General features: G+C 39.1%; 1 protein-coding gene across 2 annotated transcripts in view; it reads right to left on the bottom strand.

Annotated features, from left to right (window-relative positions):
• Positions 1 to 579: 579 nt before the first annotated feature.
• Positions 580 to 27,564, bottom strand: part of LOC135985181 (cytochrome P450 7B1) — a 127,142-nt gene continuing 100,157 nt past the window's right edge. The window contains exons 2-6 of one of the 2 annotated variants that reach the window (XM_065628224.1): positions 23,245 to 23,381; positions 16,280 to 16,876; positions 15,630 to 15,836; positions 9,394 to 9,572; positions 580 to 5,412 (exon numbers count right to left, since the gene is read on the bottom strand). In XM_065628224.1, the coding sequence (XP_065484296.1) occupies positions 5,116 to 5,412; positions 9,394 to 9,572; positions 15,630 to 15,836; positions 16,280 to 16,876; positions 23,245 to 23,381 (1,417 nt within the window). In that variant the 3' untranslated portion in view covers positions 580 to 5,115. Of the gene's footprint in view, positions 5,413 to 9,393; positions 9,573 to 15,629; positions 15,837 to 16,279; positions 16,877 to 23,244; positions 23,426 to 27,564 lie in introns of those variants that run through there. The other variant, XM_065628223.1, reaches the window with a different exon arrangement.

Genomic DNA, 27,564 nt, shown 5'->3' on the forward strand with positions numbered 1-27,564 from the left:
CCAGAAAAGCCAAGCTGTGCTTGGCTGGTGCAGTGCTGTACATTGTAACATTTTTCATTCATTTCCCCTTTTAAAATGAATGATCTGAGAGGACAGAACATTTTACACTAGGTAGTACATCTTGTACTACACAGGTTTGTAAAAGGAAAAGCCTAGGAGCTGTATTTGGGAATTGCCAATGGACTGTAGATCTTTATACTAATATTACTAATACTGAATAATGTCCTAAGAATGTCAGAAGTACCACTTCTTTTTTTTTCCCTTATCTGATAGAAACTGGCTTAAGTTTAATGGGGGGGAGGGTAAAACAGACTTGACCATTTCCTAAATTCAAAGGAGTTACTCCATGCCAGTGCTGAATTAAAGACTTTTTTCCTTTACAGAAATACCTTTCAAGATCAAGTAAGAGAAAAATGCTGTATGCTGAATAAAAAAATCATTTTAAAATTAAAGTAATAGCTGTGTTTTTGTAAGAAAAGTGTTAATGTAAGCTGGAAAAAAATACCATGGACAGTCATTCAATATTAAAATAGATATATTCATTTTTATTGTGTCCTTAAAATACAAAATTCACTTGAGATGTTAGATTACTAAAATAACGAAGTTTCAATTTTCTCACTCAGAAATTCACAATATACCTTATCCAATCTATAAGCCTTAATGATGGATTTTAACTATTAAAGTAGAACCTAACCGTTGTTCATCTATATGCGAAATGTCAGTTTGCACAATTAAAAGCAATTCACAATCTTTTGAATGTCAGAAAGTTCAATAATGATGAAATAAAAGATCATTTATAATTCCACAAGAGAAATTCACAGACCAGTAATTATTCATAAAAATAGCAACACCAAAAATAGTGACATGCAACTGGCTTAAAAGCATAAACTAAAGAACAACTCTTACATGGTTTTATATTAGCACATTAGGACATACTGGCAGAGATGTGAAAATCTGATTTGCAAACAGGTATACATAGACTAGCACAGTCTTTTAAGTAATGTAACAGTTTAAAAACTTTACAATAGCTTATAGCAGTACTGCGTGCCAGCATAAAAATGAAGAACACACAATCTGAAAATTAAAATAAGAATAATAGTGTAAAAAATCACATTTTAGCATTCACATTAGTTGACCCAATTCAGTTTTCTTCTCGGGTGCTATAAAGGGCCATACTGACTTAGTAAACCTATTTTATATGAGAAAAAAAGGTGGGTTTTTATTTTTTAATTTTTTTTTAGTAGCAGAAGGTATTATCAATATAGCCATAGGCAATGACAATGTACAGTCGGAGGCTGGTACCGACCAGCCGAGTCACATCTCACAGCAATCAGTGAGAGCACCAGGTCAGTAGGGGAGCAGCAGAGAAATTCCAGAGGCACCCGCGCACCCCTCCTGGCTGACCCTACGCCCGCTGATGCAGCGGATGAGCCGAGCAGGGATGGCCGGGCTTGCCGGGCAGAAGCCCTGCTGCAGCGGAGAGGAGGGACAAGGAAGCACAAGGGCTGGCTGCCTCCCACTGCTCACCCCCGCAGCCCCACTGGCACCTCAGCGCTTGTGAGCAGCACTGCTGTTTCTGCTCAGCTGATTTTGCCATCTTAGTGCCCCTGTGACAGACCGTCAGAGCTGGTTGCTCCTGGGTTCTGTGGCAGGTCATCAAAAACTGTCATGAAACACACTCTTCGGTGCAGCGTGCTGCAGCCAGCTTGGCTCCAGCTGGGACCTCCAGGGATGGTCCACGTGCATCCCCTTGTGTTGCTATGGCTTTTCGACCAGGAACATGGACACTGTGGGCCTTTTCACTCCCTTCTCCACAGAGACCGAGTCACTCTTGGTCAGTTCAGCTGCTAACTCAAGAGGTCACCTCCTCAGCTGCTGAGTACATGGACCAGAAGGGCTTTACATTTCCTCTGTCCTGCTCTAGCACTTGCGACTTTACAGCGGGGTGAGGCTTGTGTCCTCTGCAGCTGGGGTACGCTCAGGTGGTGATGCACTGCTCACCAGCAAAACTAACCTAGCAGGAGCAGGAGTTACCAGGGACACACTTCCAGGACAAGCTGGGCAGATGCTGCTTTAAGTTTGATTATTTTGGTCCCTGAGCGAAAGAGCAACTAACTCTTATCCCAGGAAAAGTCTGGCCTCTTGCAGGTGCAAAGCGTGCTCTCCAAACCCAATGCAAGGCCTCCAAGTGCCTTCACGGAGGTTTCCTGCAAATCCTGGGAAAAATTCTGACTTTTTTTTTTTCCACGGAACATGCCCTGTGGATTTAATTGGCTATTTTGAATACAATCTAGCTCTTCTTTTAATTTCAAAATAGATACTATACAAACTGATCGGCAATTAATCTGGAATTACTAATGATTTGCATGTACTTTTGGCAGAGACTTATTATGTCCTACCAAATTATGCAGCAGCCTGTGATAGTCTAATTCAAAATCCTAAAAATAGAATACAATTATAAAAAAAGTCTTATGTTTAAAACAAATACCTACTGTTATTTTCACAGTTGCTTCAGGTTTGTTTCGAAGTTGGATGCCAAAGAAAGATTTATCATAACTATGGCATGAGACATTTTACAGCTTACATTTAAGCAATAATGGAATACAGTCAACAGTGTAATGATATCAACTTTTCCTCTCTCAATAAACCAGGCTCTAATGTCCAAACTGGATTGTGAGCTACGGCTGAGCAGAGAATAACTCCTACAGAGTAACAACAGCAGTAAGTAACTTGAGTACAAGAATCTCTCCATAAAAACAAATTTTATTCTGTGGCACAAAGCAATAATCAGCTTTTGCTGTTGATTAAATGTTGAAGCAAAGTTAAGGCATTTAATCAACTGCAAAGCGCATTTAATGTAAGCATACTCCAGCACTGTGGACATTATTGATATTATATATGAAGAGAAAATGTTTATCCAATATATCTCACAAAAACACAATTTTCTCCTCAGAGGATTTGGAATGTGGCTATGCCAATCTCTGAAAGCTTTTCTACTGATGCTGCTGCTTATTCAGGGTATTTGCTTTACGTGAATAACTAAACAGGCTTCTACACAAATAACAATAAATAATTCTAATCCTTAGTGTGTACGTAGAAGTTTCCATTCATAGGCCATTGAGTGCTTTAGAGATGAGTAAAATTTCTGACTTTAAAAGAGACACAAAATTAAGGAACAACAAATTTCAGCTCAATATTCTCGAAATGAGCTAGTGGCTCTTATGGTCCACTGGGAAAAGACAGGTCAAGTCAAGCTGAAGTTTTCAGAGCTCTGTGTCTTTTGCACAAAGCAGAGTTCTGGGTGCTTGTTTTGAGCATCCTCCCTCTGACAGTGCCAAAGCAGGACACCACAAAACCACAGCAAACAATGAAATATTGGGGGAAAAAAGATATTTTTAATGAACTGCAACTCCAGATGAGCCAGCAATTCATTCAGCACCTATAAGGCAAATCTGAACTCAAGTTCAGACAGCGGTAACACCTCCGTGGTTGGTTAGTTATGTAGAGAAATGGAAATCCTGGCACAGAATAGATCAAGGGTTGGCTGCCCAAACTAACCTTTTCTTGCAGTGATTATTCATCTTTCTTCCAGTCTAACTTCGATAAATGATGACAGGACACTTGGGAGTATGAGGGGAAGCCTTTTCCAGGTACAACATCATTATTCATCTGCTGGCAGTGGAGGCAGAACTTATGCTGGCACATCCCAAAGAGAGAATTTTTTGGGAGCACAAGGCAAGGCCCACAGACATGGCTACTCTCCCATCACAATTATCATCTTGGCAAACTGAGACTGGACAGCCACGAGAATCCTCATCAGTCTCTGAAGTGATGGCTGGGAAGAGAGACAGGGTCTAAAAATCTCAGATCTTGTGCGCTAGGAAATTTATTTTTGAAACAAGAGCTGGTCACCCCATGCAGCAGGTTGGGCAGCCAGTACACAGATAACTTCTGTGGCTGCCCAGGGTTGTCACTTGCTCAGATTTTGGCCCCCAGGAAGAGCTTATTTTCCAACGTGTGCATGGACACGTCTGTTTCCAAACAGAGGCCACGCTGCTCTGCCTATGCATAACTTAGGCACAGAAAAACACCATTAAAAAGTAGTTTCAGAGACCACACTTGCCCTTGAAGCCCTCTTCTTCTTTTGCCTTTTTGCAGAAATGAACAAACACAAGAAATGATCAAAATAAAACACACGGATGTGCTATAGGAAAACAGTGAGACAAACAGAAGGTAATTTTTGAGATAGTAGAATCATTTCAAACAGGCTCATATATTTTCTCCCTGAAGAACATACTTTTTTGGGTCAAAAGCCAAAATAGATAAATTAGGCTTGATCCAGAGCTTATTAAAATCAACAGAACCTCCCTTCTGACTTTAAATGACTGCAGGAAAAAAACCCAGATTTTAATTTCTTTGCAATGCACCAAAAAAAAAAAAAGAAAAGCAAAGCATTCACCCTCAGTACCTCAGTACATAAAAGTGTAGTCAGAAATGTGTTGCCATCAAGACATTCTTGCAAGTCACCCCCCAACACCCCACACAGTTTCCATCACATCTCCCAAAAAAGGGCTAAGACACTCAAGACCACAAAGGGAACAGAGTAAATAAGAAGTTAGAATAATGAGCCCTAAAAATTCTTTTGTCCTCTAGAATTAAGTTCTCCTTTTCTTGCTATTATGCTTCTATGAGCAGATACAGCAATTCCATCAGATGGTGGGTGTATGGGACCTCCCAATCCAACAAGGGGGAACCCCTGTGACAGAGGGCTGCTGAGCACATTTCCCATTTAAATGGCCTGGATTCAGCTTGATGTCATCTTCCCTGTAAATCCTGTTCAACTCATGGCCAAGAGTATGGGGGTTCATCTTGCAGGGATGTTGGGCTATTCACTTGGCCAAACTCTTGTCGTCTCACCTCATTACTCACAAGGCAGGCAGGACAAACTGGGGTTGCACGTCCCCACATCTGACATCTACCTCCAGCCCAAGGGCTTTTCTCCTTAGAAACAAATAGAAAAGCAGAAAGGGAAAACCCAAACATTTCCAAAAATACAAAGCTGAGTGAGGAAACAGAGCAAACACAGAAATTAGTAGAAGGCATACAGGCAGCCGCTCACTTTCTTAAGGACCTTAGCTTGTAACGAAAGGCAATATCAACGTCTGGCAGGAGGATACCAAGGCCCATACGACTGTTATCAAGTCTGACAGCTTTGTTTTCCACTAGTTCTACATCAAAATGAGCCAATAGTATGAAGAGAAACATCTTCATCTCATTCATTGCCAGGAACCTCCCTGGACACATGCTGATTCCAGAGCCGAAGGGCATTAGGAAATACTTCAGTTTTCTTCCTGCCTTGTAGAATGTGGTTTTCTTCTTGCCGTTCTCTATGTATCGATCAAACTTATACTCCTGAAAATAGAAAGAGAGAGAGAGCGTGATATCTAACAAGGCAGTTAAATGAGTTGCTTTGTTTGCGCAACAGTGACACTTCTGAAACCCAGAAAATAAGATAAAGAGGGAGACAAGGAGCTGACAGCTTCTCCTTTTTAGTTGGTTCCCTCAAGTTTCATTAGCTCACATTATCTTCCCTGCAAAGAACGCTCCTTAAATCCACTTAGTTAGCTTAGCCCTTTTACATCAAGCTCCTTCAACTTCCATGTCTCATCCACTGAGTGTCTGGCCTGTATTGATTGTAATTAGATTTTGACTGCTTTGTAGCAGGGACAATGAACCTTAGTGGAAGGACAATTTTCTTGTAAAGCATCATATGCGCTCAGTCTGGTATATACATCATGAATAAGGGTAATCTGCCAAATTCCACAAATGCCTACGAATAAATTAATGCATTGCACTGATCTTGTTCTTGCGATCTAGAGCAAAATTTATGCTTCTTTTGCACCCAGTGGTGCAGATTATTTGAAAACCAGACCCGATGCTTTGCGGTCAATTTTCTCTTCAGTTGGAGATGGTTGCTGCTTAATTCGCCACATGTGACCTTCAAAGGGTTTGCTCCAGAAGCTGTTAAGCAGGACGACCATCAGTGACTGACCACTATAAAGAGGGGACTTTCAAGTAAGGCTTGAGGTTGCACTCGTAACCTTCATTCCATAAACTGAACATCTTTCTGACTATTTTCCAGTAGCAGGATCCCTGTTTAGAGATAATTCATGTTTTTGAATGAAGGAGATCTGGCATCCTCACTCAGTCAACGGCAAATTAACCACGTACAAAATCCTCCTGCATGCTTTGAATAAAAATGACAGACACTTCTTGCTTATGGTCACTCATTAGCATTTGTCCTGCTTTGCATACATCTGCTATAGCAGCAGCCATTTGGAGCTGCCTGGGAACAAGTCAGTCAGACAGAAACCAACCTCAACTGATTAAAAAAAACACACCACAATGAAAAATACACTGATACTGATCTACCCATAAGATTAAAGGCTCTGAAAACCATGCACTGCAGGTCTTGCTGTCAAGAAAAAACAGTGAGGGGAGGTGGTTTGTGAGAAAAGGAACAAGCACAAGGTGCACCGGAGGGGCTGTAATTTTGCATGTTGAAGAGCAGGAGCTTGTTTCGCTAAATGATAGAGGCCAGTATTTTCCACAAAGTTAAAAGTGATCATATATGTGTTTCCACTGAGAAACAATTCTTTTCAGTCTCTTTGAACATCTCAGCCAAAAGGAAGCACGCCATTATTTTTTTTCCTGGTAAGCTATTGCTTCGTTTGAAGAAACACAGTAACGAATGAAAGCCCAGAATACCATTTCTTCCTTAAAACATATTTACTTCCTGAAATGTAAATCCTGCTGGTCTAAAAAAGCTCTGCTAAATATGAACTGCAATTGCTTAAAAAAACCAACCCAGTCCAGAGCTCTTCACTTTGTTGGAACGTTTCCACAAGGTGCACTCCTGGCGTCTGGAGCAATTAAGAACTGTGGTATTGAACACATATAGACATACTGGGCCAAACCTTATGCTTTCTTTGTCATTTTAAGAGCCGTCTGAGAGTTGTAATTGCTTTTAACAAAAAATAAATTGCTGTCTAAGGAATTGGAAAAGCAGAACACAAGTGTGAGGCAGGAATGGAGCCAATGCAAGTGACATCAAACTCGTGCTTAGGTTGTTGAAGACCCTAGGATTGGATAGCATTTATTTAAAAGCTAGTTCTGTGGCTAAATAAAGACTAATTTTTGATGATAAAGGAACTTTCAGCCATGCATGAGGCCTCTTTGGAAGAGACAGGGTGGATGATGGTGAGGAAAATGTGAAAAAAAACCACTGAGGAAGAGCAGGAGATGAAATTCTGTGTGGATGGCCTGCTAAGGGTGTTGTGAAAACTGAACAATCTCCTGCAGTTGCTATAAGTGTCTCTTTGTCACATCTCCTACTTATCTTGTTTGGAAAGCCACTATGTAAGGTTTCCCAATATTTCACTCTATGGGATTTACAAAGTTAATTTATGGACCTCTATAATTTAGCCAAGTTAGGATTCAGGGGTTCACTTACCCACCTCATGAAAAAAAAGACTCATTTATTTAGGCTTTGATGAGTGGAGAAAGAGGTCAACAATATATGCTTACACTTAGACAAAGCAGAAGATAACCTGAACTTCAATTTATGTATCGAGGAGAAAAGCATTGCTACAAAATTATCTCATCAAGCTGCCTGTTTTCCCAGGAAAGTTTTCCCTAAATACATGACAAGCTCAAGACTGCACCTTTCAAAAAATTCATTCTCCATCTCTATCTGATCCTCAGTAGTTATTGTTGAAAGCACACTGCATATTTTAAGAACCAAACAGAACAGTGATTTCCCCACTTTTCGAGAGGGCCCGTGTGCTGAAATCAATGTACTGCAATGTGTGGATTGCTCATTCACTATTAAAAAGATAAAATATATGAACTAAAGCTGTACTGTGAAAGCTGAGCAGAGCTGATACTAAACAGATATATTCAAGCAATGGAAATATGGTAATATATTCTGGCAATTATTGGATAAGGGAGGGGATCAGTTTCCACGCTGATGCTTTTTGTCTAGGACCTAAACAAACAGATGGACTTTTGACAAATCAATAATGTTCTCCAAAATAAAGTGTTAAGGATAAAACGAGAAAAAGTCTATTTGTCAGTTGTTGCTTTTTAAGGACAGAAATATTAATCAACTATTTGCCAATATATGGATTATTTTTTAAACCCCTCGTTTTCTCAGTGGCCCTTGTCTTTGTTTTTGGTGCGGACAGCCAGCAGGGCCCTCCTGGATGTCACTTCCACTTTCATGTCTCCAGCGATCATCCCTGTGACCGTACCTTACTCTGCTAACTCTGACTCGCATCACACCTCCTCTCACGGACTCCGGTGGAGTTCCTGCACAACGAGACGCTGTCCTGAATCAACAAGGAACTTGAATCTCATCTTTCCTCTGCAACCTCATATCCTTAAATTCCCAAATGGGACAGCCTCAGGCAGCAATGCCTCTAACATGGATGTTCTATAAACATGCAAAAAAATTCCAGTTCCCTTCTTTGCCTCAAATGCCAAATCTGCATGGCTGGGAGAAAGCTGCTTGCTTAGGAAAAATGGGAGGAGGAATGGATTGGCTATGAACTCTTGCTTCCCAGGCAGACGTGGCATTTAACAGCCTCAGTGTCCACCCCTGTGCTTCCTCCGTGACACCCCAGGCTGGGGACAGCAATCTGGGGGAGCAACCTCGTGCAGATGAAGACTATTCAATTTGCATGCAGGTGGTGAACTTCTGAAACCGTATTAAGGCTGAGGCAGGGTGGATTAATTTCGAGTCTTTGATATTCATTAACTCGAGCGTCAGAGAAAAATACAAGGAGATGACACAATTACCCTCCGAGCTTCGCTGCAGAGCAACAGCTTTACAGTCTCAAGTTCACAATGCTCTACTAATTGATCAAGAAGAGGCGAGTTCCTACGAAGGGAGGTGAAAAAGCATAAGGCTCAAGTAAGACACTGCTATAATATTATAGGGCTTCAGAGAGTCAATGATGCTTTGGGGGCACTTAGCTAAATGGCCCACATTATTTGCTATTTAAACCACCTTCTATTATCCAGCCCTCCTTGGATATCAAATGATCCACTGCCAAACAAACCCCACATTTAGTCTACAGTTTATGGTAGTCAATGTGCAATTGTCAATTCCTTTGAAAGCAGTCGCAGTCAGTCTCATCACCATATTTCTCTCTTCAGGCCATGAATCCTTTGACCTATAGGGCCCTAGAAAATACATCTGAAAGTAGGAAGATTTGTTCCACAAGAAGGAACAGCAGTGGAAAAAAAAATAAATGCAACCCACAGATCACAAAAGGCTTGGCTGCTGTGATGTGCCTGGAGTAGAAAGAGTAGCACCAACTGAGTGTTTACCTTAGGATCTTCATAGACCTCAGGGTCCATGTGCAAAATCTGCGGGTAAAGGGCTATCCAGTCTCCTTTCCTCAAACCAACTTCTTGATTCCCTTCAAGCTTGAGAACAAAATCCTCCTGGCTGATGCGAATGTTCATGGAGGACGAGCACATTCGTAAACTCTCGTTTAAGGCACTCTCTGCGATTAAACAAAAGCGGAGCAGGGGAAGCATCAGAAATATGGGAGATGACTGGAAATTATACACGGTTGCAGCTGCTGAATCTCGACAGGCTTAGTAGGGCAGGCTAAAGGGAAAAAAAAAACAAACCACAAACCAAACCAAACATAAAGCAGAGACCAGGAGGAGGCAATAAACAACCCCGCAGGGCAGGGGGGGAGCTGCGACGCTGAACCTCTCGATGTGATTCTCACTGATGGTATTGAGAAATCCTGTCGGTTGTAGGCAGCATTGAGTTTTGGGTGGAAAGTTATTATTCAGGCATCATGTTGGAAACAACGCAATCGAAAGACACAAACACTTTATGCATTTACATATATTTTGGATGTTGCAAGCAAATACCAGCAAAAGCATCCATGGAGCTACTTAGCTTGCCTTTCAAAAGCTGTTGCATGTAATGGCAGGAGTATATGCTAGAAAAAAAAAAAATTTGCTTGTTATTCCATAGTCATTCTGAGGATTTTAAAATTTATTTATTTTCTTTCCAATGCGCTATGTTGTCAAATGGTAGTGTCTATTATGGTCAGAGTGAACAAAAGCAATTCATTCTTTTCCTGGTAATTTTAAGAGAGAAAGACACTTTTAATTGGCTAAGAGAAAACAAAACATAGTTCTTCAAGGCTTAAGGAAGGCAAGATTTCTGTCTCCACCATCACATCCTGGAAGGCTCCAGAAGCTGAATGTCCTTGCTTTCCCAGTGGCCTTCACCTTTTGCTCCTAGCACGACAGATTTTATGGCTAATTTCCGGCAATTTATCCTGGCAGTTTGAGGAGGAATTCCTTTGGGAATAATATGCATAATTTGCATAAATCATTCTGATAGCATGTATATCAGCATGTAGCTCCTGTCTAGGTCTGCATCGCTCACTTTGTAATCAAAACTGACTATTTTTCCACCAGCGTGTATGGGCGCTGTTATATGTGACTTGATTCCTTCTAATCATCAGTGTGAAAAATAGCCTAAAATAGGGTTTCATTTGCACATAATAATCCATTTGTGTCTGCGTTTATGTTCTGTGATATCAAATAAGCTTTCTCTAAGTGCTCGCCAAGGCACTGTAACTGCTGCACCCAAAAGGTTAGTTTATTAGAGGCAGTAGCTACCCAGTGTAGATGCCACCGAAAAAAAATAATAACAAACGTTCTTTCACTAAAAATTAAATCTGGTGCAGCATGCATAGCAAATAAAGTGGCCCTGGATGCTTTCTTGCAGGAGGTTTTTCCTTAAGCATGCATTTGTCTAAAGAAATGAGGCTGCGGTCAGCTTTGTGTGGCCAGCGCCGTGATTCAATGTGACGTACAGTGAGTCTGTGCATATTCTTTTGGACTGCCTTCGTTACTATAATCAGGCAGAGTCAAATCGGCTTGTTGGTGACGAAGCCAGAAAAGAACCCTGGTTCCAGAAGATGGCCTCTACTGCGGATAGCCACAAGGCACCTGACACGATAGATTTCAACTGGCAGCGCTCTGGCAACAAAACTTTACGCGGTACAGAGAAAGGGTCCAGCCTCCACTCCCAGACTGTCTTTGACCTGCGGAAAATGAAGCTGGTGACTCCGCGCTGGTCCACCATTTGGAAATGGTGGCGACATACGTAGTGACACCAGAAAACAAGTGAGGAAGGGGGAAGGAGGGGGAAAAAAATTATTAAAGCGCTGCTGAGAAATAGCAGGTTTACGTTTAAGCGCCCAAGCGATGGGGTCACATCCTATTGGCGGACATCGTCCCAGAAAGCGTGGCAGTCCCTGCCCGCTGCCGGATCCCGAATGACAACTGGGCAGCATCTCTTATGCAGAAGTTAATCACAATAATGGAGCACAAAGTGTGGCTTAGCGGTCAGATCGTAAATGACAAATCTGTTTTACCTTCCAGTACCAGTTATGTGTGGAAGGCGAGCTTGGCTCTCGCTCTGAGCGATCATGCCGATAATCATTAGATGACAAAAGTAATGAGTCACATTATGATCAACAAAGGAGAATGGAGCTTATACGGCTTTGCAGGCTCACATTAAAAAAATAGACAGTCAGCTTTCCACAAATGCCGAAGCTATACATTGAAAGGAATGACAACTGCACAATAAAACTGCAGCCTTTACTTGCAGTTGTCATAGTTCAGCAGACACCAGCCATCGCCGCTGACAGACCAGCTGGGTAGCTTGGGAGGCCTTCCATTCTGCACCGTGAGGTACAGTAAATTATCCAGCATGGTAGAGCAACATCTGTTTCTGTGCTTGTGCCGAACAAACAAGGCAATTTAAAGCATACCAAGGGATAACCAAGCAGCAAATGAACATGACCCTCATTTTTTCCCCCGCTTCTTACACACATGAGATGCTAAACTTCACTGTGCGAGTGCTACATAAAGAAGCCAGGCTGTTGTTTGATAAGGTGTTGTCAGAGAGATTTTACATATTTTCTAGAGGGAGAGAGAGGGGAAAAAAAAAAGAGAAAGATATCTCTCATAGTATTGTTATTCTTAGAATCCTCCCACTTCTCTCTTCATTTCTCTTATACTAAAGCTAGCACTCAGCTTCCAATTCATTCTAGATTTTTTTTTAAAATTGTTTCAATATACTTATAAATATTCAGTCCTTAAACCCTAATTTGCTATACTTAGTTCACATGCCTTCAAGCATTTGTCTTCCAATTTCCACTGAATAAATGCGTACTAATGAGAAATAGAGCAAGCTGCTGAGGCAAAGCTGGGTGACTTGAGCCTGGCCTGCCACCAGCTTGTGATAGGCAGGCAAATTGAGTTAAAATGAAAAGTCTTGTCAGCTGAAATACAACATGGTAGCCAAACAGCAAGCTGTCAATCATCCAGCCAAAACAAGGGACTGCAGGTAATAAAAGGTCATTGCGAATCATAAGTGCATTTGGCTTTCGTAGGCAAGTTAATTTTAATTAAACATGATCTCTATCTGTAAATGTTTTATAAAACTTATTGTGCATAATGGATTGTTAATTTTACACTAACACATAGCAGGTAATACGGTACTATAATTATTAGAGTGTATTGTAGGAAAATAGCTATCAAGTATGCAAATATTTGGGGGGGGGGTCATTTACCCACAGGCATCACGGTGTGCCAACACAAACGATGATCTGAAACAAATACATTTGCATCTTACTAAGACCTAAATGGTACTGCCCAGCCCATTCCAGGAAAATATATTCATTTCTCTCAATACAACCAACATTTTTAATGGTTAGCATTTGCGGTACAACTACACACTCCGTATTAGCTTTTTTTTGGTTACTACCCTTTCCTGCGTACAAAACATTTTCAAGCTGTGCTCTTTTCGCAGGAAATATCTGGGATTCAGCAATGACCTGGGGCAAGAATACTTCACCATATAAATGAATGGACTAATATTAAACAAATGAACTGACTAAACATGCCTAGCATTAAATATGCACTAAGTATATCTCTGCTTTACCCTTTACATTTCCATTTTAACCATAAAAACTGACAGACCATTCTCATGTGTCGTTTACCATATTAGAGCTCCGTTGTGAGCCATAATGACTAATAATGTATGTTATTCTGTGCACGCAAATACACGCATTTGAGTTTCGGGAAAAGTCTTGCGTAGACAAGACAAAGTGTGCTGCCCCAGAAATGCCATAGGAAAAAAATAATCAGAGCCAAAATTTGCTAGTATTGCTGAAGCTTGAAAGCTTTTTTTTTTTAATAAAAAATCACATACCTGAGTTTTGAATTTAGAAGTAAATCAGGCCATGTTGTTCCCTAGACCCAAAGAATCTGACCATAACAACAACGTTGCTTCCTGAGAAAGGCTTTTTAGCAATTCTTGCCTATTCTCCATAGCATGAGGAATCCAAAAAAAACCTCTTGTTATAGTAGGCCAAAAAGAGGACGGAGAATCAGAGCACTTAAAACAGGAGAATGAGATGACAAGGTGATGAACGTACAAGAATCCCACCTGGTCTGCCTTACTCAAGAGCAGGGACACAAATCTCGGTTTTCTGTGCCCTGGGTTGGCACAGGGGAGAGAGGGAAGAGGAGAAGCTCAGCCTCGGAGGTTGGGGTCGGTGAGCTGCAAGGGCAAGGGCAGCCCTGGCCCCCAGCCTTCCTGTGATGTGGGGATTTTTGGTGGGCAAGCAATGCAAATTGGGACCTCTGTCCCTCCTACACATTTACATCCCTTTCCACTGAAGCATGAATTTAATTCTCTTATGGTACAGATTTTTTTCTATATTATTATTTTATGGGAAAGTATCCAGCCCTTTATGACTTAAGTGCCACAAGAATTGAAATCTAGCTTCTGTTCATACCACATTACATTTAACGCGATTATAAAATTTAACAAAAGTGTTACAAGAATACTACAAAGTAGGATGTGGCACCTTCCTCTCAACACATAAATCAAATGTTATCAAGGTACTTCAAGATTTCAAGGAGCAGCAGAGGAATGACACAGTTAATATTTTAAACTGTTCATACCATTTTGCACCAGATGGTTTTAGTGAAGTACATGCTTTTATTTTCCTTATTCCTACACTTCTGGGGTGCCTTTTTTTGTTTTGTTTTGCTTTTTGTTTTCATTGCCATTCCTATCTCAGTCTCCAAATAGAAAATATGTTCTCTCTTGATCTTCTTGATGCTTGGTAAGTTTCCTTTCCTCTTATTTTTTGATGGATGTTAACTCTGATGTGAAGTACTTTTACTTGTGTTCCTTAAAAGTACATGAAATCCTTAGAATGTCATGTTACTCTTCAGAAGTGTCCTTGTCATCCAGTACATCCCCTACTTCAAAAGCATTCTCCATCAGTTAGAGAGAAATCTGCACCAAAACAGCCATGACTCCAGACGAAACCAACTTACTAGACTCATGCTATAGAAGATTAACATTAATGGCCTAAAAAAAAGTAACTGGATCAAACTCAATTTTGCAATTAAAAGTTTGAACACAAGGTCTTGATAAAGGCCAAACTCGATGGTCCTGGAGAATGGCAGCTATTGCTTAGACCCAAACCAGGCACAGAGACTGCACTGCTCCACTACTCTCTCCTGACACAGCTTCTTTTAAGAGTGGAACATCAGTTCAGGCCATGAGCTACCAAAAAATATAGACAAGAACTACCAAAACATATAGATGTGAGCTCAGTTTTAACAGGGGACTGTTTCTGATATTTAAAAAGAGAGGAATATTGAACCTTTAAGCTTTTATTCAGCTGTTATCTACCCTACTGACACTACTTATGGAGACTTTCGGATCCTTAAAGATTAGGCTCCTACCTGCTACACCCTTTCTCCTCCCTTGGGCTAATTTTAGCATTTGTCTTGTCAGTGCCTGTGCACTAGTGAACGAAGTGAAACCATCAGCTGGTGCTCTGAAGGCCTATCCAGCTCCTGGATCAAACAACGTCCAATGGCCACTGGCAATGGCCACTCTGAACCCCTGATCCAGAATCGGGAGATCTGTATCTCCCTTAAAGCTCCCTATTTTGAATCAAGGTGCTTTTTTCAATACCGAAAACACCATTTCTACTCCACGAAGCTTTACCTTCTTATGTTTCATTTAGAAGCATCGCTCAACCGAAGCCTGCTTTTGAAGTCTCTTTGTTTTGTTAAAGAAAGAAAGTGCTTGTGAAAAAAATTACATTTGCAGTTTAAATACATTATCCCACTTTAATTTCAGAAAAAGGGTCTTTCTTGGCAGTACCATACAGAAGTATTTGAAATGCATTAACACTTCGGCAGATGCTCAGAATCAAACAACTTAATAGGCATCAACTTTTTTTCCAAATAATTGCAAAGCTTCGATTTAGCCTTTTGCATACCTTGCATAGTTAATTACCTAGGCTTTAATGTTTACATGCAATGAGAGTATCTACAGCTATAAACTACATAATTTATAATTGATGTAAATGGGTGTTATTATGTCAATTAGGCAGCTGTGTCCTCCACCTTCTCAGTAAACAGAAATGAGTGATAAACCGAATTTGCCGGGAGAGCCCCTCTTTTCTTCCTAACAGATAAAAATAAATTACCTAGGTAGACCAGGTTGTCCAATTGTTCTCTGGTGAGGTGGATGTTATACGTGGGCCCTCTCTTTTGACCTGTTGACTGCAGCAAATGGTCAATCTCGTCACGCACCGCTGCAAGAGCTTCTGGGTGCCGCAGAAGATAATACATGGCCCAGAATGTAGCTGGAATCGTGTTTCCCACAGAGGCCCACAGGAAGGCAAAATGATGTGCTGGGAGAAAATAAGTGAAAAGGAAGATTAATAGCGTTTATTACACTGATTAGATTTGCAGTGTGCTAATTAAAAGATGTTAGGACACAGACCCAGCCAAGGATCAGTGAATGCTAATGAGGACCAATAGGCTTCTGAAGTCTAATTTTCTGCTTAATGAGAATAGTTTGAAATGTAATGTCGGGGGGGCGGGGGGAATAAGGGGAGGAAATGCAGCTCAGTTATAATCTTTCTCATTATCGCCATTAAGTATCTTGTTTTACCACCTCAGCACAAAAAAAAAATCAATTATCATAGAGGGTTGTTTCAGAGTAAAACATTTTATCATTAGCCAATTAGAAAGAACATAAAAAAATTTCAAGGTCGCCATTTTGCCTTTTTATTTCAAAGGTCTATAGTAAATTATTTTATTTTAGACAAGCAATCATTCATAAGTTTCCTACCTGCTTTGTCATAATCTCCAAGCAGCTCATATTTCTCAAATATATCTTGTCTGGCTTGGACCACTTTTGACCCTCCCAGCCATTTTGTCATGTTCTGAAGTAAAAAATGATGTATAAGCTCCTTCCGAACCTTCTTGGTAGCTCCTAGCAACTCAATTGGTATGTTTGCAGCTAAATAGGGAAAGCTGGCATCAAACTTGATAAATTTGTCTCTGATTTCACTAATAACTTTGTGGCCATCTGCAGCAGGAACTCTTCCATATAGTGTTACAAAACTGGCTTCAAACATTACAGAGCAGCAGAATTCGTACATTTTTTCTGTTTCCCAATCTGTTGCTTGTGAGCATTTCCATTCAAATATATCCTGGAGATTTTTCATCATGTGGTCAGAAATGATATCCAAAGGCTTGCCTTGTAGATACTGGTAGATTCTGTGCAGGTTTTCCTTGAGATCAGGGAATTTTCCGTTTGACAAGGCTGGGTAGTCAAAAGTTTTGGAAGCCATTTTATCAGCAAATTCATGAAATTCTAGTTGCTTGCTATTTCGGATGACGTAAACATATAGAAATGGGTCCATGATAAAGGTAATATATCTACCTGAATGCAAGAAAAGAAAAAATGAGAGACGCGCACTGTTATAATCTGGTGACACTCTCAGAAGTAAATAAGAAAATAAGCCCACTCAATGTCTGGAAGAAAAGCACACAGAAAGTCCCCAAAGCAAAGACCTGTGAAGAAATCTGCAAAGCCAAAAAAAAAAAAAAGAAAGAAAAAACAAAAGAAAAAACAAAGGAAGATTGAACAAGTTTTATTTAGATTCTCTTTGTCTGGGTGCAGATATCACCTGTGTACACTTCTATGGCTATTTTAAAATTAACGTGAAACCATTTCCACATAGACTGAGCTACTGGTTTTGCCAACAGTAGGGCATGACCCGCAATTGTGGCACTCCGGAATAAATAATTTATTACTCTGGTATAATTCATGAAAATACAGTACGGAGTTGTAGCAGCATTTGAAAACTGTAGGTTTTCACTAGCAGAAAACACACATGTTCCACCTGCATGAAGAAAAGTGAAGGCAGTGGGCTGGAGTAGTAATAATGCCATCCAGGCAGCTTTTCTTCAAGGAGATAATACAGAGACTCAAAATCTGCCAGTTGTGGCTTTAACTGCACCCCGCAAGCCCCCAGCATTTAAAGTCTCTCTCACATCCGCTTTTTTGGTTGGGTTTTTTTTTTTCTTTTTTTCCTGAAGTTTTCCTAAGTCTTTGCTAAGAAGGTACTTAGTGTCCGTAAAATGACTACCTCAGGATTTGATCTTGAAGCCACAGCTTACAATGGAGCAGGCTGCCATTTTTAACATGGGAGCTATTCTGGGGTACACGGTGCCCTGGTGCTATCATGCATTGTGCCAGAGTGCACTTACAACCTCCTACCCTTCCCAAGGTAACTAATGTGTTGACACGGCCGTACTTTCAGCTGCTTGTACAGAGGGACAGGATCATATCACGTTTGATGTTTTTTCAAGTTGCCCATGCCAAAAAAATCCCGCAATTCCTCCTTAAAGTCAACTACTGAAGAAGAGCATTTTGGTGAACTATCATGAATCAAAATGCTAATACTCTCAAAGCTCAATTAAATCTTAACTCTTTATAGATGATGCCCATCTTAACTCTTAATTTAGAGTTCCTGATTCTTAACTTGAATGGAGAAGTGCATTAGGGAAAAAGGGTACCCACTAAAACGCACACATCTTCTGCAAAATGTCCCAGCTATAAACTCAGGAAAATAGCAAAGCTTCCAGCACTTACAGACTAATTCTGTCTCACTAAAAGGACAAATCTCCTTTGATTTTAATGGGAACGCTACATGCTTCACTGAGGACCAAATTTGGCTCTGTGACAGATGTCCTGAGATAAAGTAGTCACTGCCACTAAAGATGTCAACAAGTATCCATGGTTACGATATAGTGATATTTGAATTATCATAGTTATTCCATATTCTGACTTGTATATACAAACAGTGCTCTATGGTAAATCTGGTTGTGCTCTGGACTTCCTCTGCAATTACCAGGTGCCATAATTTCCCCCCCAACCACATCTACTGCAATCCCAGGGAACCAGTAAAGAAACACAAGGGATAACTTGACACAGAATTTGATCCCCCTTTTTTTGGCAACAGCGTGCAAAGGTTTTTAAGGTACTTGTAGAGTTTGCTTTACTATAATATAATCAACCATAGATGTAAATTAATTTTTCAAGAATAAATATTTCGAGAAATCGGCAAGAAAAAGAGATCCTGAATTCCCAGTCCTATTTTCTGATCATTTCTTCCCTCCCAGACCACACAGGCTGACAGGAATTTTCTAGTCTCAACCTCTGCAGGATCTTTGTTAGGAGTCCTAGAATTCCTCTCTCTTTCCAGCTTTCAGCCACTGTCATGCTCTTTATTGAGGCCACCATCTTTGCTATCAAAGCTTGGAAAGAATGCCCACTGGAGCAATTTTTAATAAATAGATTTGGAGTGTTATTAACCCTAAAGATGAAAGCTGGCTTCCTAACTTTGCGTTTACAGGGTAAACAATTTAAGTTAAGATTTTTAATTAATATTAATTTAAACCATCTGTCCACCATCTGCTTATTTCTGATGCAAAATATGAGTTTCTTTGTGATCTTTAATCAGGCACTTAGCAAACGCACATCAATTCTTATCATTTTTAAGTAAGAAAATGATTTTCAGCAAATGAGTTTTCAGACAAACAAACAATTTTAGCAATAATTTAAAATCAAAACTCACTCAACACTAGCACACACTTTGAAAAAAACCCCAAACCTCTGAGAAACAGAATCTTACAGATCCTGATTTTTATTATTCTCATCAGGTTCCTGGTAGGAAAAAGTAAGTATGTACCAAAATAGAATTCATTCTGTAGAATCAGTTCAGGCTCCAGACCACATCACGGCAAGTCAACAATATATATAAACACATAAACCAAAATACTTTTGTGACTGCATTTAGTAAAGGTCTATATAGTCAGAAAAGTGGAACCTCTCTATAACAATGGCAGCTTTTTTATGCACCTCACTGAGAATCTAATTTTACATTTCTTAATTAGAAAAAGACTAAAATCTAGAGCTAATTAACTGCAGCTAGTAAGTTGTTGTGAGAGTGGTTATGGGAGCCTTTAGCAATTACAATCATAATCGCACGCAGATGCACGACGTGGCTACACCAGTTACCCCGGTCTCCTCCACGCAGGAACAGATTGCTAATTACAAAACCGTGACCCGACACCTCCTCTACCCTGAGCAGCAAACATCCAAACTGGAACAAACTTTCTCACCTCAAGTTATGATTTTAAATTTTATAAGCGTCAATATGGTTCTTAATTCTGCTTTTTAAAATCCTGTCGTCCCTGATGAGGTCTCTTCCCACTTATTGTCCCTGGTGGTGTCAGAGACCAACAAATGCAAATATTTCATAAAGTTTCCCGTTATTATTTGGTATTTTGAAATGCAGTTCCCCCTTCCCCTACCCTCCCACACCTTTCCATTGCAGCTAATGCCAAGAACTATCTCTTAAATGCAACGTTTTCTGAAACAGAACCAAAATCTTGATGCTCATGAGATTCCATCAGAGTATTGGTAAAGGTAAATGCCAGATCAGTCAAAAGTGGAGGCACATCACATTCCTCACAAATCAGGAAGCCTTAAATATTGAAGAAACTTGCACAGAAACCACTGGGGACCAAGCCTTTCCTTGTTAGATCGTAAAAAAATCCTTCAACGCAAAAAACTAAGTAGACATGTCCATACAGAAACGTCACACTCCAAATCCCAGTATTTTAAGTCACTGAGCTATTTTATTTAGTACTGTAGAAACAAGTCAAAATAAGAGATGTATCCTTTTTTTTGTAAAAAGCTCTCTGTTTTTTTTTTTTTTTTTAATATGGCTAGAGAGAATTCATACTTGCACATCCAGTCCTTCAGTCTGCATTACACCCATGCTGCAAATAGCCTAGTTATCTCCATTTGGTTTATACAGTCTCCTAGAAATAGAAGATTGATGTGGAAAATATGAAAATTGTCAACTTTGGTAAATCTGAGCACAGAAGCCAGTATTTGCACGATAGTTAAGAAATTACTCTAATAATGCATTCTGGAGGTTTTTAATGCTAATGATGAAAGACAAGCATTTCAGATGGCATCTAATGATGGATGTTATTTCAGTAATGCTTGCAGCAGGCTTCAGCTTGGTAAGGAGTTAATGTAAATTACCTTTTGCCTAAGAGAGAAAAACATGATATGTCACTGTAGGTGTATCATCATTTAAAATAAAATAATGACTTAGCAGCAGTATTCGAAAAGGCAAGTGTGCTTAGTGAAAAAAATTTATTAAAAGTTGAGACGGTCTCAGAGAGACTGTTGTAGGGTTCGATATCGTTCCTAATTACTTATCAGGAAAAGAAGACAAAGTTTAATCCCGAGAACAATGACAAGAGTCTTTGAAGCTCTTTAAGTCCTTACCTAGCTGTCTGCCCGTGCTGCTGACCCTGAAAAAGCAGAGAGGTTGGGCGGGGAAGTACAATCATCTCAACACAACAGACTCTCTCTCTTTCCCCTCCTTATTATTTTCTTTTCTCCTTTTTTCTTCTTTTTTTTTTTTTTTTTTTTTTTAAAGACTATCGCATTTACGTAATCGTCCTCTTATTAGAGAGATTCTGCTGAACTGCTGACAATGATGTACAGTGGTGCTTCGCTGGCATGACGTTCGGGGAAAACGATTCTGCTGCACCACCACACAAAACCAATTAGAGAACTATTTTCTGCGACAGGTCAGGAATTTACATTGTTTCTCATAGAAAGATGTGCTTTTTAATTTCTTTATTAAGATGACATCCATGTCCCTTGCGACTTTTAGGGATGACAATCATTTGCTCATCACATGGGAAAGTACAATCAGCGAAATCGCATTACCGGTACGGGGCAACGCCAGAAACTCCAAGCATCGTTCCGCATTTTCCAAATGAACTAGTTTGAGAACCAATAATTAGAACAATATATATTGATAGAATTTTTTGACAGGACCTTTAGTCACCCACCATGGGGCTGAAGTAATGATAGTCCATATACAACAGGCTACGCTATGTTTGCCGAACATATAAACATCATCTTTGTCAAATCAGTAAGACATATAGAAATCCTGTATGTCTTCAGATCAGGGCATGATCGGAGGCACTAACTAGCTTCAGGTTCTTCCTTGACTTGTGGATGACAAACCGTTTCTCTTTAGTTAAGTCTTGACGGTCAGTATTTTTACACTGAAAAAAAGAGAACCCTTTTCTGAAAAATTCACAAAAATCAAAGAACTCACTTCATTTACCTCAGTCTTTATCAAGGAAGGCTTCCTCAAAATACTTGAACACAGAGAGATTAGTAGAAATGGAATTTTGTTTAGTATGCAAATAGAAATTGGTGAAACTAAATTACAATCATAGATTACTTAAACACACAAATCTCTACACAGACTTGCATAAAATAATAAAGAGGTAAAAGAGAAATAAATATTTGATTAAACATATTAAGGATTCTGAAGTACGACTGTATCTAGTTTTATGAATGTACTAAGGTAGTCTTTGAATGACAATTATCAATCTGTATTCATAAGAAGCCATGACTGTATACAGTGTGAATGTACATTAACAATAAAAAAGACTGTATTTAAACAAAAGCTGGTCTTGTAATGTGTTGAACTCACTTTCAAGATGGAAAAAAATCTGACTATACCAGTTTCCAAAGAAAAAAACCCTGAATGAACGAAAAAATCACACATTTAACAGCAGTAAAAATGTTATTCCAAATGAAAAAAAAGAACACATTTGGTAAGAGGTAGAAAAATTTTATTAATTAAACACACGGCTTGCAATTAAATTTGGAAAAAAAATATTTTGGAAAAAAATATTTTTTTGTTGCAAAATATTACTTATATAGAAATATTAAGATAATGCTACTGCCATGAAATTACAAAGCAAACTTTATACTTCAAATTTTTTTACTTGAAACTCCCTAATAATAGAAGAATAGCTAAAATCAAGAGAGATTGAACTGTAAAGTTGATCATTTGAAAAAGGATATCAACATGTAAAAGGCCAAAAGACCCATTACATCCACTCACACTAATAAGAGTTTGCCTTTTTCTGAACAGAGGAAAATACTGGATTTTAAATTTATTTCAGTAAAAGTAGATCTCTGTGTCTCTCTCTCTCTATATATATATGTAAATTTATATATTTAAGTTTCATTCAAGATTCTGGTTTCATTATGTTTTTCTTTTACAGCTAACTGTCTACGTGAAATCACTCAACTGTTTATATTTGAGCTAGCGTAGTAATACAGCTATAAATACAGAAAGCAGCAAGGTTATATCATACTTTATTATATTGTTATTTTCAGCAAGCATGATCAGAGTAAGAGGCTGGCAACGGGAAGTTTCTGTGTTCCAGTCCTGATTGTATCACTGAGTCAACGTGTCATTCATTCCCTCGTGTTCCTGTCAACCAGTTGTAAAATGTGTGAGAACATATTCTGCACTTTTTTCCTTAAGTGTTTTCTAAATTTAATCTGATATTTTTCTGTGCAGTGTCAAGATGATGTTAGTTCTCCCTTCTTTAGGAAAAAAAAAATACACAATTAAATGTGTTGGTAAAATCTTTGTTCTTACATTACATGCCTAAAAATTTTGTCAATAAGCATATATACCTATAGCTGTATATAAATTGACATGCTCATAATTATATCCTGTGGAGACTTACTATGAATACAACACATGTGAATTTAAGTTATTTTTATTGGCCTATGCTACACAAAAATAGTTTTGGTTAAGGACAATTACAAACTAAACATTTGAATTGATATTTAATTTCACTGATGGAAAAAACCAAGAGAAATACTAAAATATTTCTCACCAGCAATATGTACAGTGAAAATATCTCCAAGTTTCTTTTGCTGATCCAGTAAGAATTTGAAAGCATCTTTTCTAAAAATCAAAGCCTTCCCAAGGTAAGGAATCCAGCCATTTATTAGTGGGGGCTCTCCAGTCTTCCTGTTAAAAACAGAAAAAAAAAAATCAGGAATTAACTTTGGCATGAGAGCAACTCATCTTTATATCTATTTATATATTACACTTAGACCCATCATCTACGTATATAATTCTTGCAATGTATAATATGTTGCACAGAAAGTTCTTCAGATATGATGGCAGGTTAAATCTAATCACACCTCTGAGCACAGAAGGCTCTGTGTGGTGATTAGGAAAAATAAGTGAGAGAAATTGAGATGCATTTAACTACAGGTCGTCCAGTTATTACCATCAAGTTATGAACACAGAAAAATGACATTCAGTAGAAAATCTCCCAGCAAAGAGACCTCTCATTTTCAATATTTGGCTTGTCAGAGGAAGATGTATTGGAAGGCAATTATGACAGATTTAGGTAAATAGGACGCTGACATACCACACAAAACACGTAGCCTTACAGATAATGTTTTAAGAATTTCACTTTACCAGCACAAAGAACAGTTACCATTCTAACTAAATATCTTTAAAATATAGGAAAATAATAGAGGCTGAACATTTACCATAATAAATCTTAACCTCCGTATATTTATAGACTCCTAAGACAGAAATGTGTATGAAGAGTTTAAGATCAAATTCTGGATAATTATATTTGCATCCCGGTCTAAAAAAGCAGCCACGGTATGTTAGTTATGTTTATGGAAGAGTATAAAGTACTGTTTAAGATTCTGATAAGTTACATTTTTCTTTAAAAAGGAAGAATGTTCCTACACTGTCCTATTCCTGACTGCAAGTAAATGTCTTTCCTTCCTGCTGGTCTTTAGTTGCTTGAATCTGATTTACAACAAAGAAACATAAAGCGTGCTTGCTCTGGAAAGGATTAAAACAAATATTCACGAGCAACTCTGCTGCTACATCCCATCTGTGAAGGTGACTTATACTACATGCAGAACAACTCATTCTGATTAAACACAAGATATTTACTAGCTTGGATCTAATCAAAGATCAAGGGATCACAAGCTTTACTACTATCATACACAGCATGGATTTTTATGTAGCTGGATTAACCCTATCATAGTCACATACTCTCTTGAACTCCTGTAACAGAAATGAAAAGAAAAAAGGTAAACACAACATGCTGGATTTAAATTTTTTATTCTCCCAATTAAAACTTTCTCACGAGGAAATGACAAGCCAAAGATATACACTCCTACTTTAAAAAGTTGCTATAAATTTAATTGACAGATAAACAGATGTGTCCAAACCCAGTTGCACATCTTGATCTCCTTCTGTTTAACTGGCCGCTTATTCTGAAAGTTAGTTTTCAAGAATATCCTTTTGTCCCCTGGGAAACCAGTAAACCTGATGGTCCAAACCAGACAATCTCACAGCTGACAGGTTTGCCCTGGCTTTTTCATTTCTTTGGGTTTTGTGGCTTTGGGGTTTTGTTTGTTTGTTTTCTGGTGTTGGGAGTGTGTTGGTATTTTGTTCTGTTTTGGTTTTGTTTTCTTTGAGAAGGTGAAGCCCCTCTTTTTTCAATACCTCACAAAACCCACTGCATTATCCATCCTCTAGTGGTCTAATAACACCACTGTTTACTCCAGTGGTCCAGAAAACTTTCTAACGGTTAATTCTGTATTAAGTGAATACAAGAAAAGAACTAATCTGAGATTACACAAGAGGGATCACCAGCCCAGGAAGCATAACGGCCCACTCAATACCCTCAATTATCCTCTCCAAGCCCGTAAAGAATCTGGATGATTTACCCATTTTTTCCCCTCCCGACTATTGGGTCCCGAGAGTGGCCTCCTTTCACTTCCCAGGCTGGACACTATGACCCGTAAGTAGCATCCTGACAAATATTTAGATGGGCTTTTTGTCATCTTCTAATTGAATGCATCTAATTTCACCTTCCACGTTCTGTCATTCGGTCAGAAGCTGTATTCTTCACAAGCTCTCCGCTGGGTAAAAAGGAGGCAGCTCAGAAATCCAGGGGAAAATTAACTTAATGCTCCAAGTCTGCGGGATCACATCACGGAGACATTTTGCTATCGCAAAGACGTGAGGGTCATCGTTCGCTTCAGACATGTTTAGCTCAGCAGCAATAAGCTTAACACTGTTAAACACCATGTCAAGGCTACGCGGCTTTCAGAGGAAAATATAACACCAGTTCAACTTACGACCCACAGCAGACTGATAACAGAAATGTGTCTTCATTTCTAGCTTTCCTTCTCTTTGGAAGATGGAGGTCATCTTCATGACTTATAGATGTCTGCCAACACACAGCAAAGAAAAGAGCGCTGTGGATATTCTGGTACCTCCCAAAATACAATGCTTCGCTGCACAAACTTTTCATCAGCACAGTTCAGCTGACCCCGGCTGCCTGAAGGACTCTCACCCGCATCCCGGGTACCTCCAGAGGCTCCTGTCACCTTCAGGTGCTACACTGAACCAGTAGCAAAGCCCACAGAAACTTTTACTGGTTCATTAATTCGTGTACGAACTTTAACTCTGGACTCACACCTCACGGCCGTTGTGAAATTTGATAATTAGGCAAAATATTAAAAATGTTAATGTCTCGTGATACAATATATAGTTGTACAAAATGTAAAATACAGCTAAGAAATACAAAAGAGCAATACAAAGTGTTTTGATGGCAATTTAAGATTGCAATGTTTTTAACTGAAGCATTCAGAACACCTCACCAGATTACGTTTTATGCAGTCCTAGTTTAACTGCTTAAATTCTAATCATTTAACACACCTTGTAATATTCCCAGGCCTTTTTACTCCACATTCCTGTTTTTTACAGATTGGGCTGGTTTTGCATATATACAGGAATATCTTTACTTATCTGAGAAGCCTCTCTGAAGTCAGTAAGACTTCATGGACAAATTTCTCACATATGTGAGTGAATTTTGCAAATAAAGCATCAGCAACATGTCCAATGCAATCTATACGTAGACAGATCAGTTACAAAGTGGAGGGAAAGCAACGTCGTTGTATCATCCATCATTGTTAAATGGATAATTTCAAATGGCATTATGCAAAAATCAGCTGGCTACAAATACAGCCTGTAAACAGAATTAACAGATTTTGATAACTGTAATTTTTCTTTGCTTTCACAGAGAAAAGATACTTCATCGTTAGCAGGTAATGAAGTTGCAATGTCTAGTCAATCAAAGAAGGAAAGTTTTGGAATTTGTATACAGTTTCCTTAAGGGAGATTTTTCAGCTCACTCAAAACACAGAAGTCACTCACTCAGGTGTGATTATTTAGTAACTGAGGTAAGGCACTATCAAAAAACGTGGATGTTGTGCCTATGTCTCACTTACTCTAAGCAGCAGTGATGCAACAAGGCAGGAAAAAAATTGGCTACAACACAAATTATGTGCAAAATAGATTAAAAAATATATTTTTTAAATTCAATGTCTCTAACCGTTATGTTTTCAATTACTGAGATGGAATTATTTGGGAAGCCCAAATAAGGTAATTTGTTAATGTCTCTGAACATTTTTTTTAACTGTAAAGAAAATACCCTAAAGATTCACCAGCAAATAGACTTTGTCAACATTATCTCTCATAGAAATATTGTTGCTTTATAAAAGCACACAAGACTATTCTTTTGCTGGTTGCACCACTTCAACCCCTCTGCAGTGTAGGGCACAGGCTCAGCGTAAATGAGAGGAGAATCCTTCTCATTTCACTGGTTATTTGTATTCCAAAGGAGCAGATGCCTTCCAAATTATGCAAAAATCCACAGCGCATCTTGTACTATAGCAGATGAACAGGTTAATTTTTCTCTTTGCACATAATAAATCATAAGTGCTTTAACACCCATAGTCGCATTTCATGAACATAAACCTTCTGTTTAATAATGTCTGTTTACAACTAGAATCAGACATACAGTAATCTCTTGCCTGGGATAAACATTAATCCAGATCTGTCTAGAAAAATTATACAATTCATTACCATAAGTAATCTCTATTGTGCCCTGTGCTTAACCTTCATCTTTTTTCCTGTCCTATAATCTTGCAAATCCACTGGTGATGTATGATTGGCATCTGGTGCTAACGCAGCCCTCGCTGCACACAGCGCAGCTGAAAAAGCCCGACATGAAGACGTCACTCTGCGGGGCACCGCCGGTTCAGCTGACCACTTCTCAACAACTTTCACCAAAGGCTGACAAAAAAACATGCAAGCCAGGGAGAAA

The sequence above is a fragment of the Caloenas nicobarica genome, chromosome 2, assembly GCF_036013445.1.
Source record: "Caloenas nicobarica isolate bCalNic1 chromosome 2, bCalNic1.hap1, whole genome shotgun sequence".
NCBI lineage: Eukaryota > Metazoa > Chordata > Aves > Columbiformes > Columbidae > Caloenas > Caloenas nicobarica.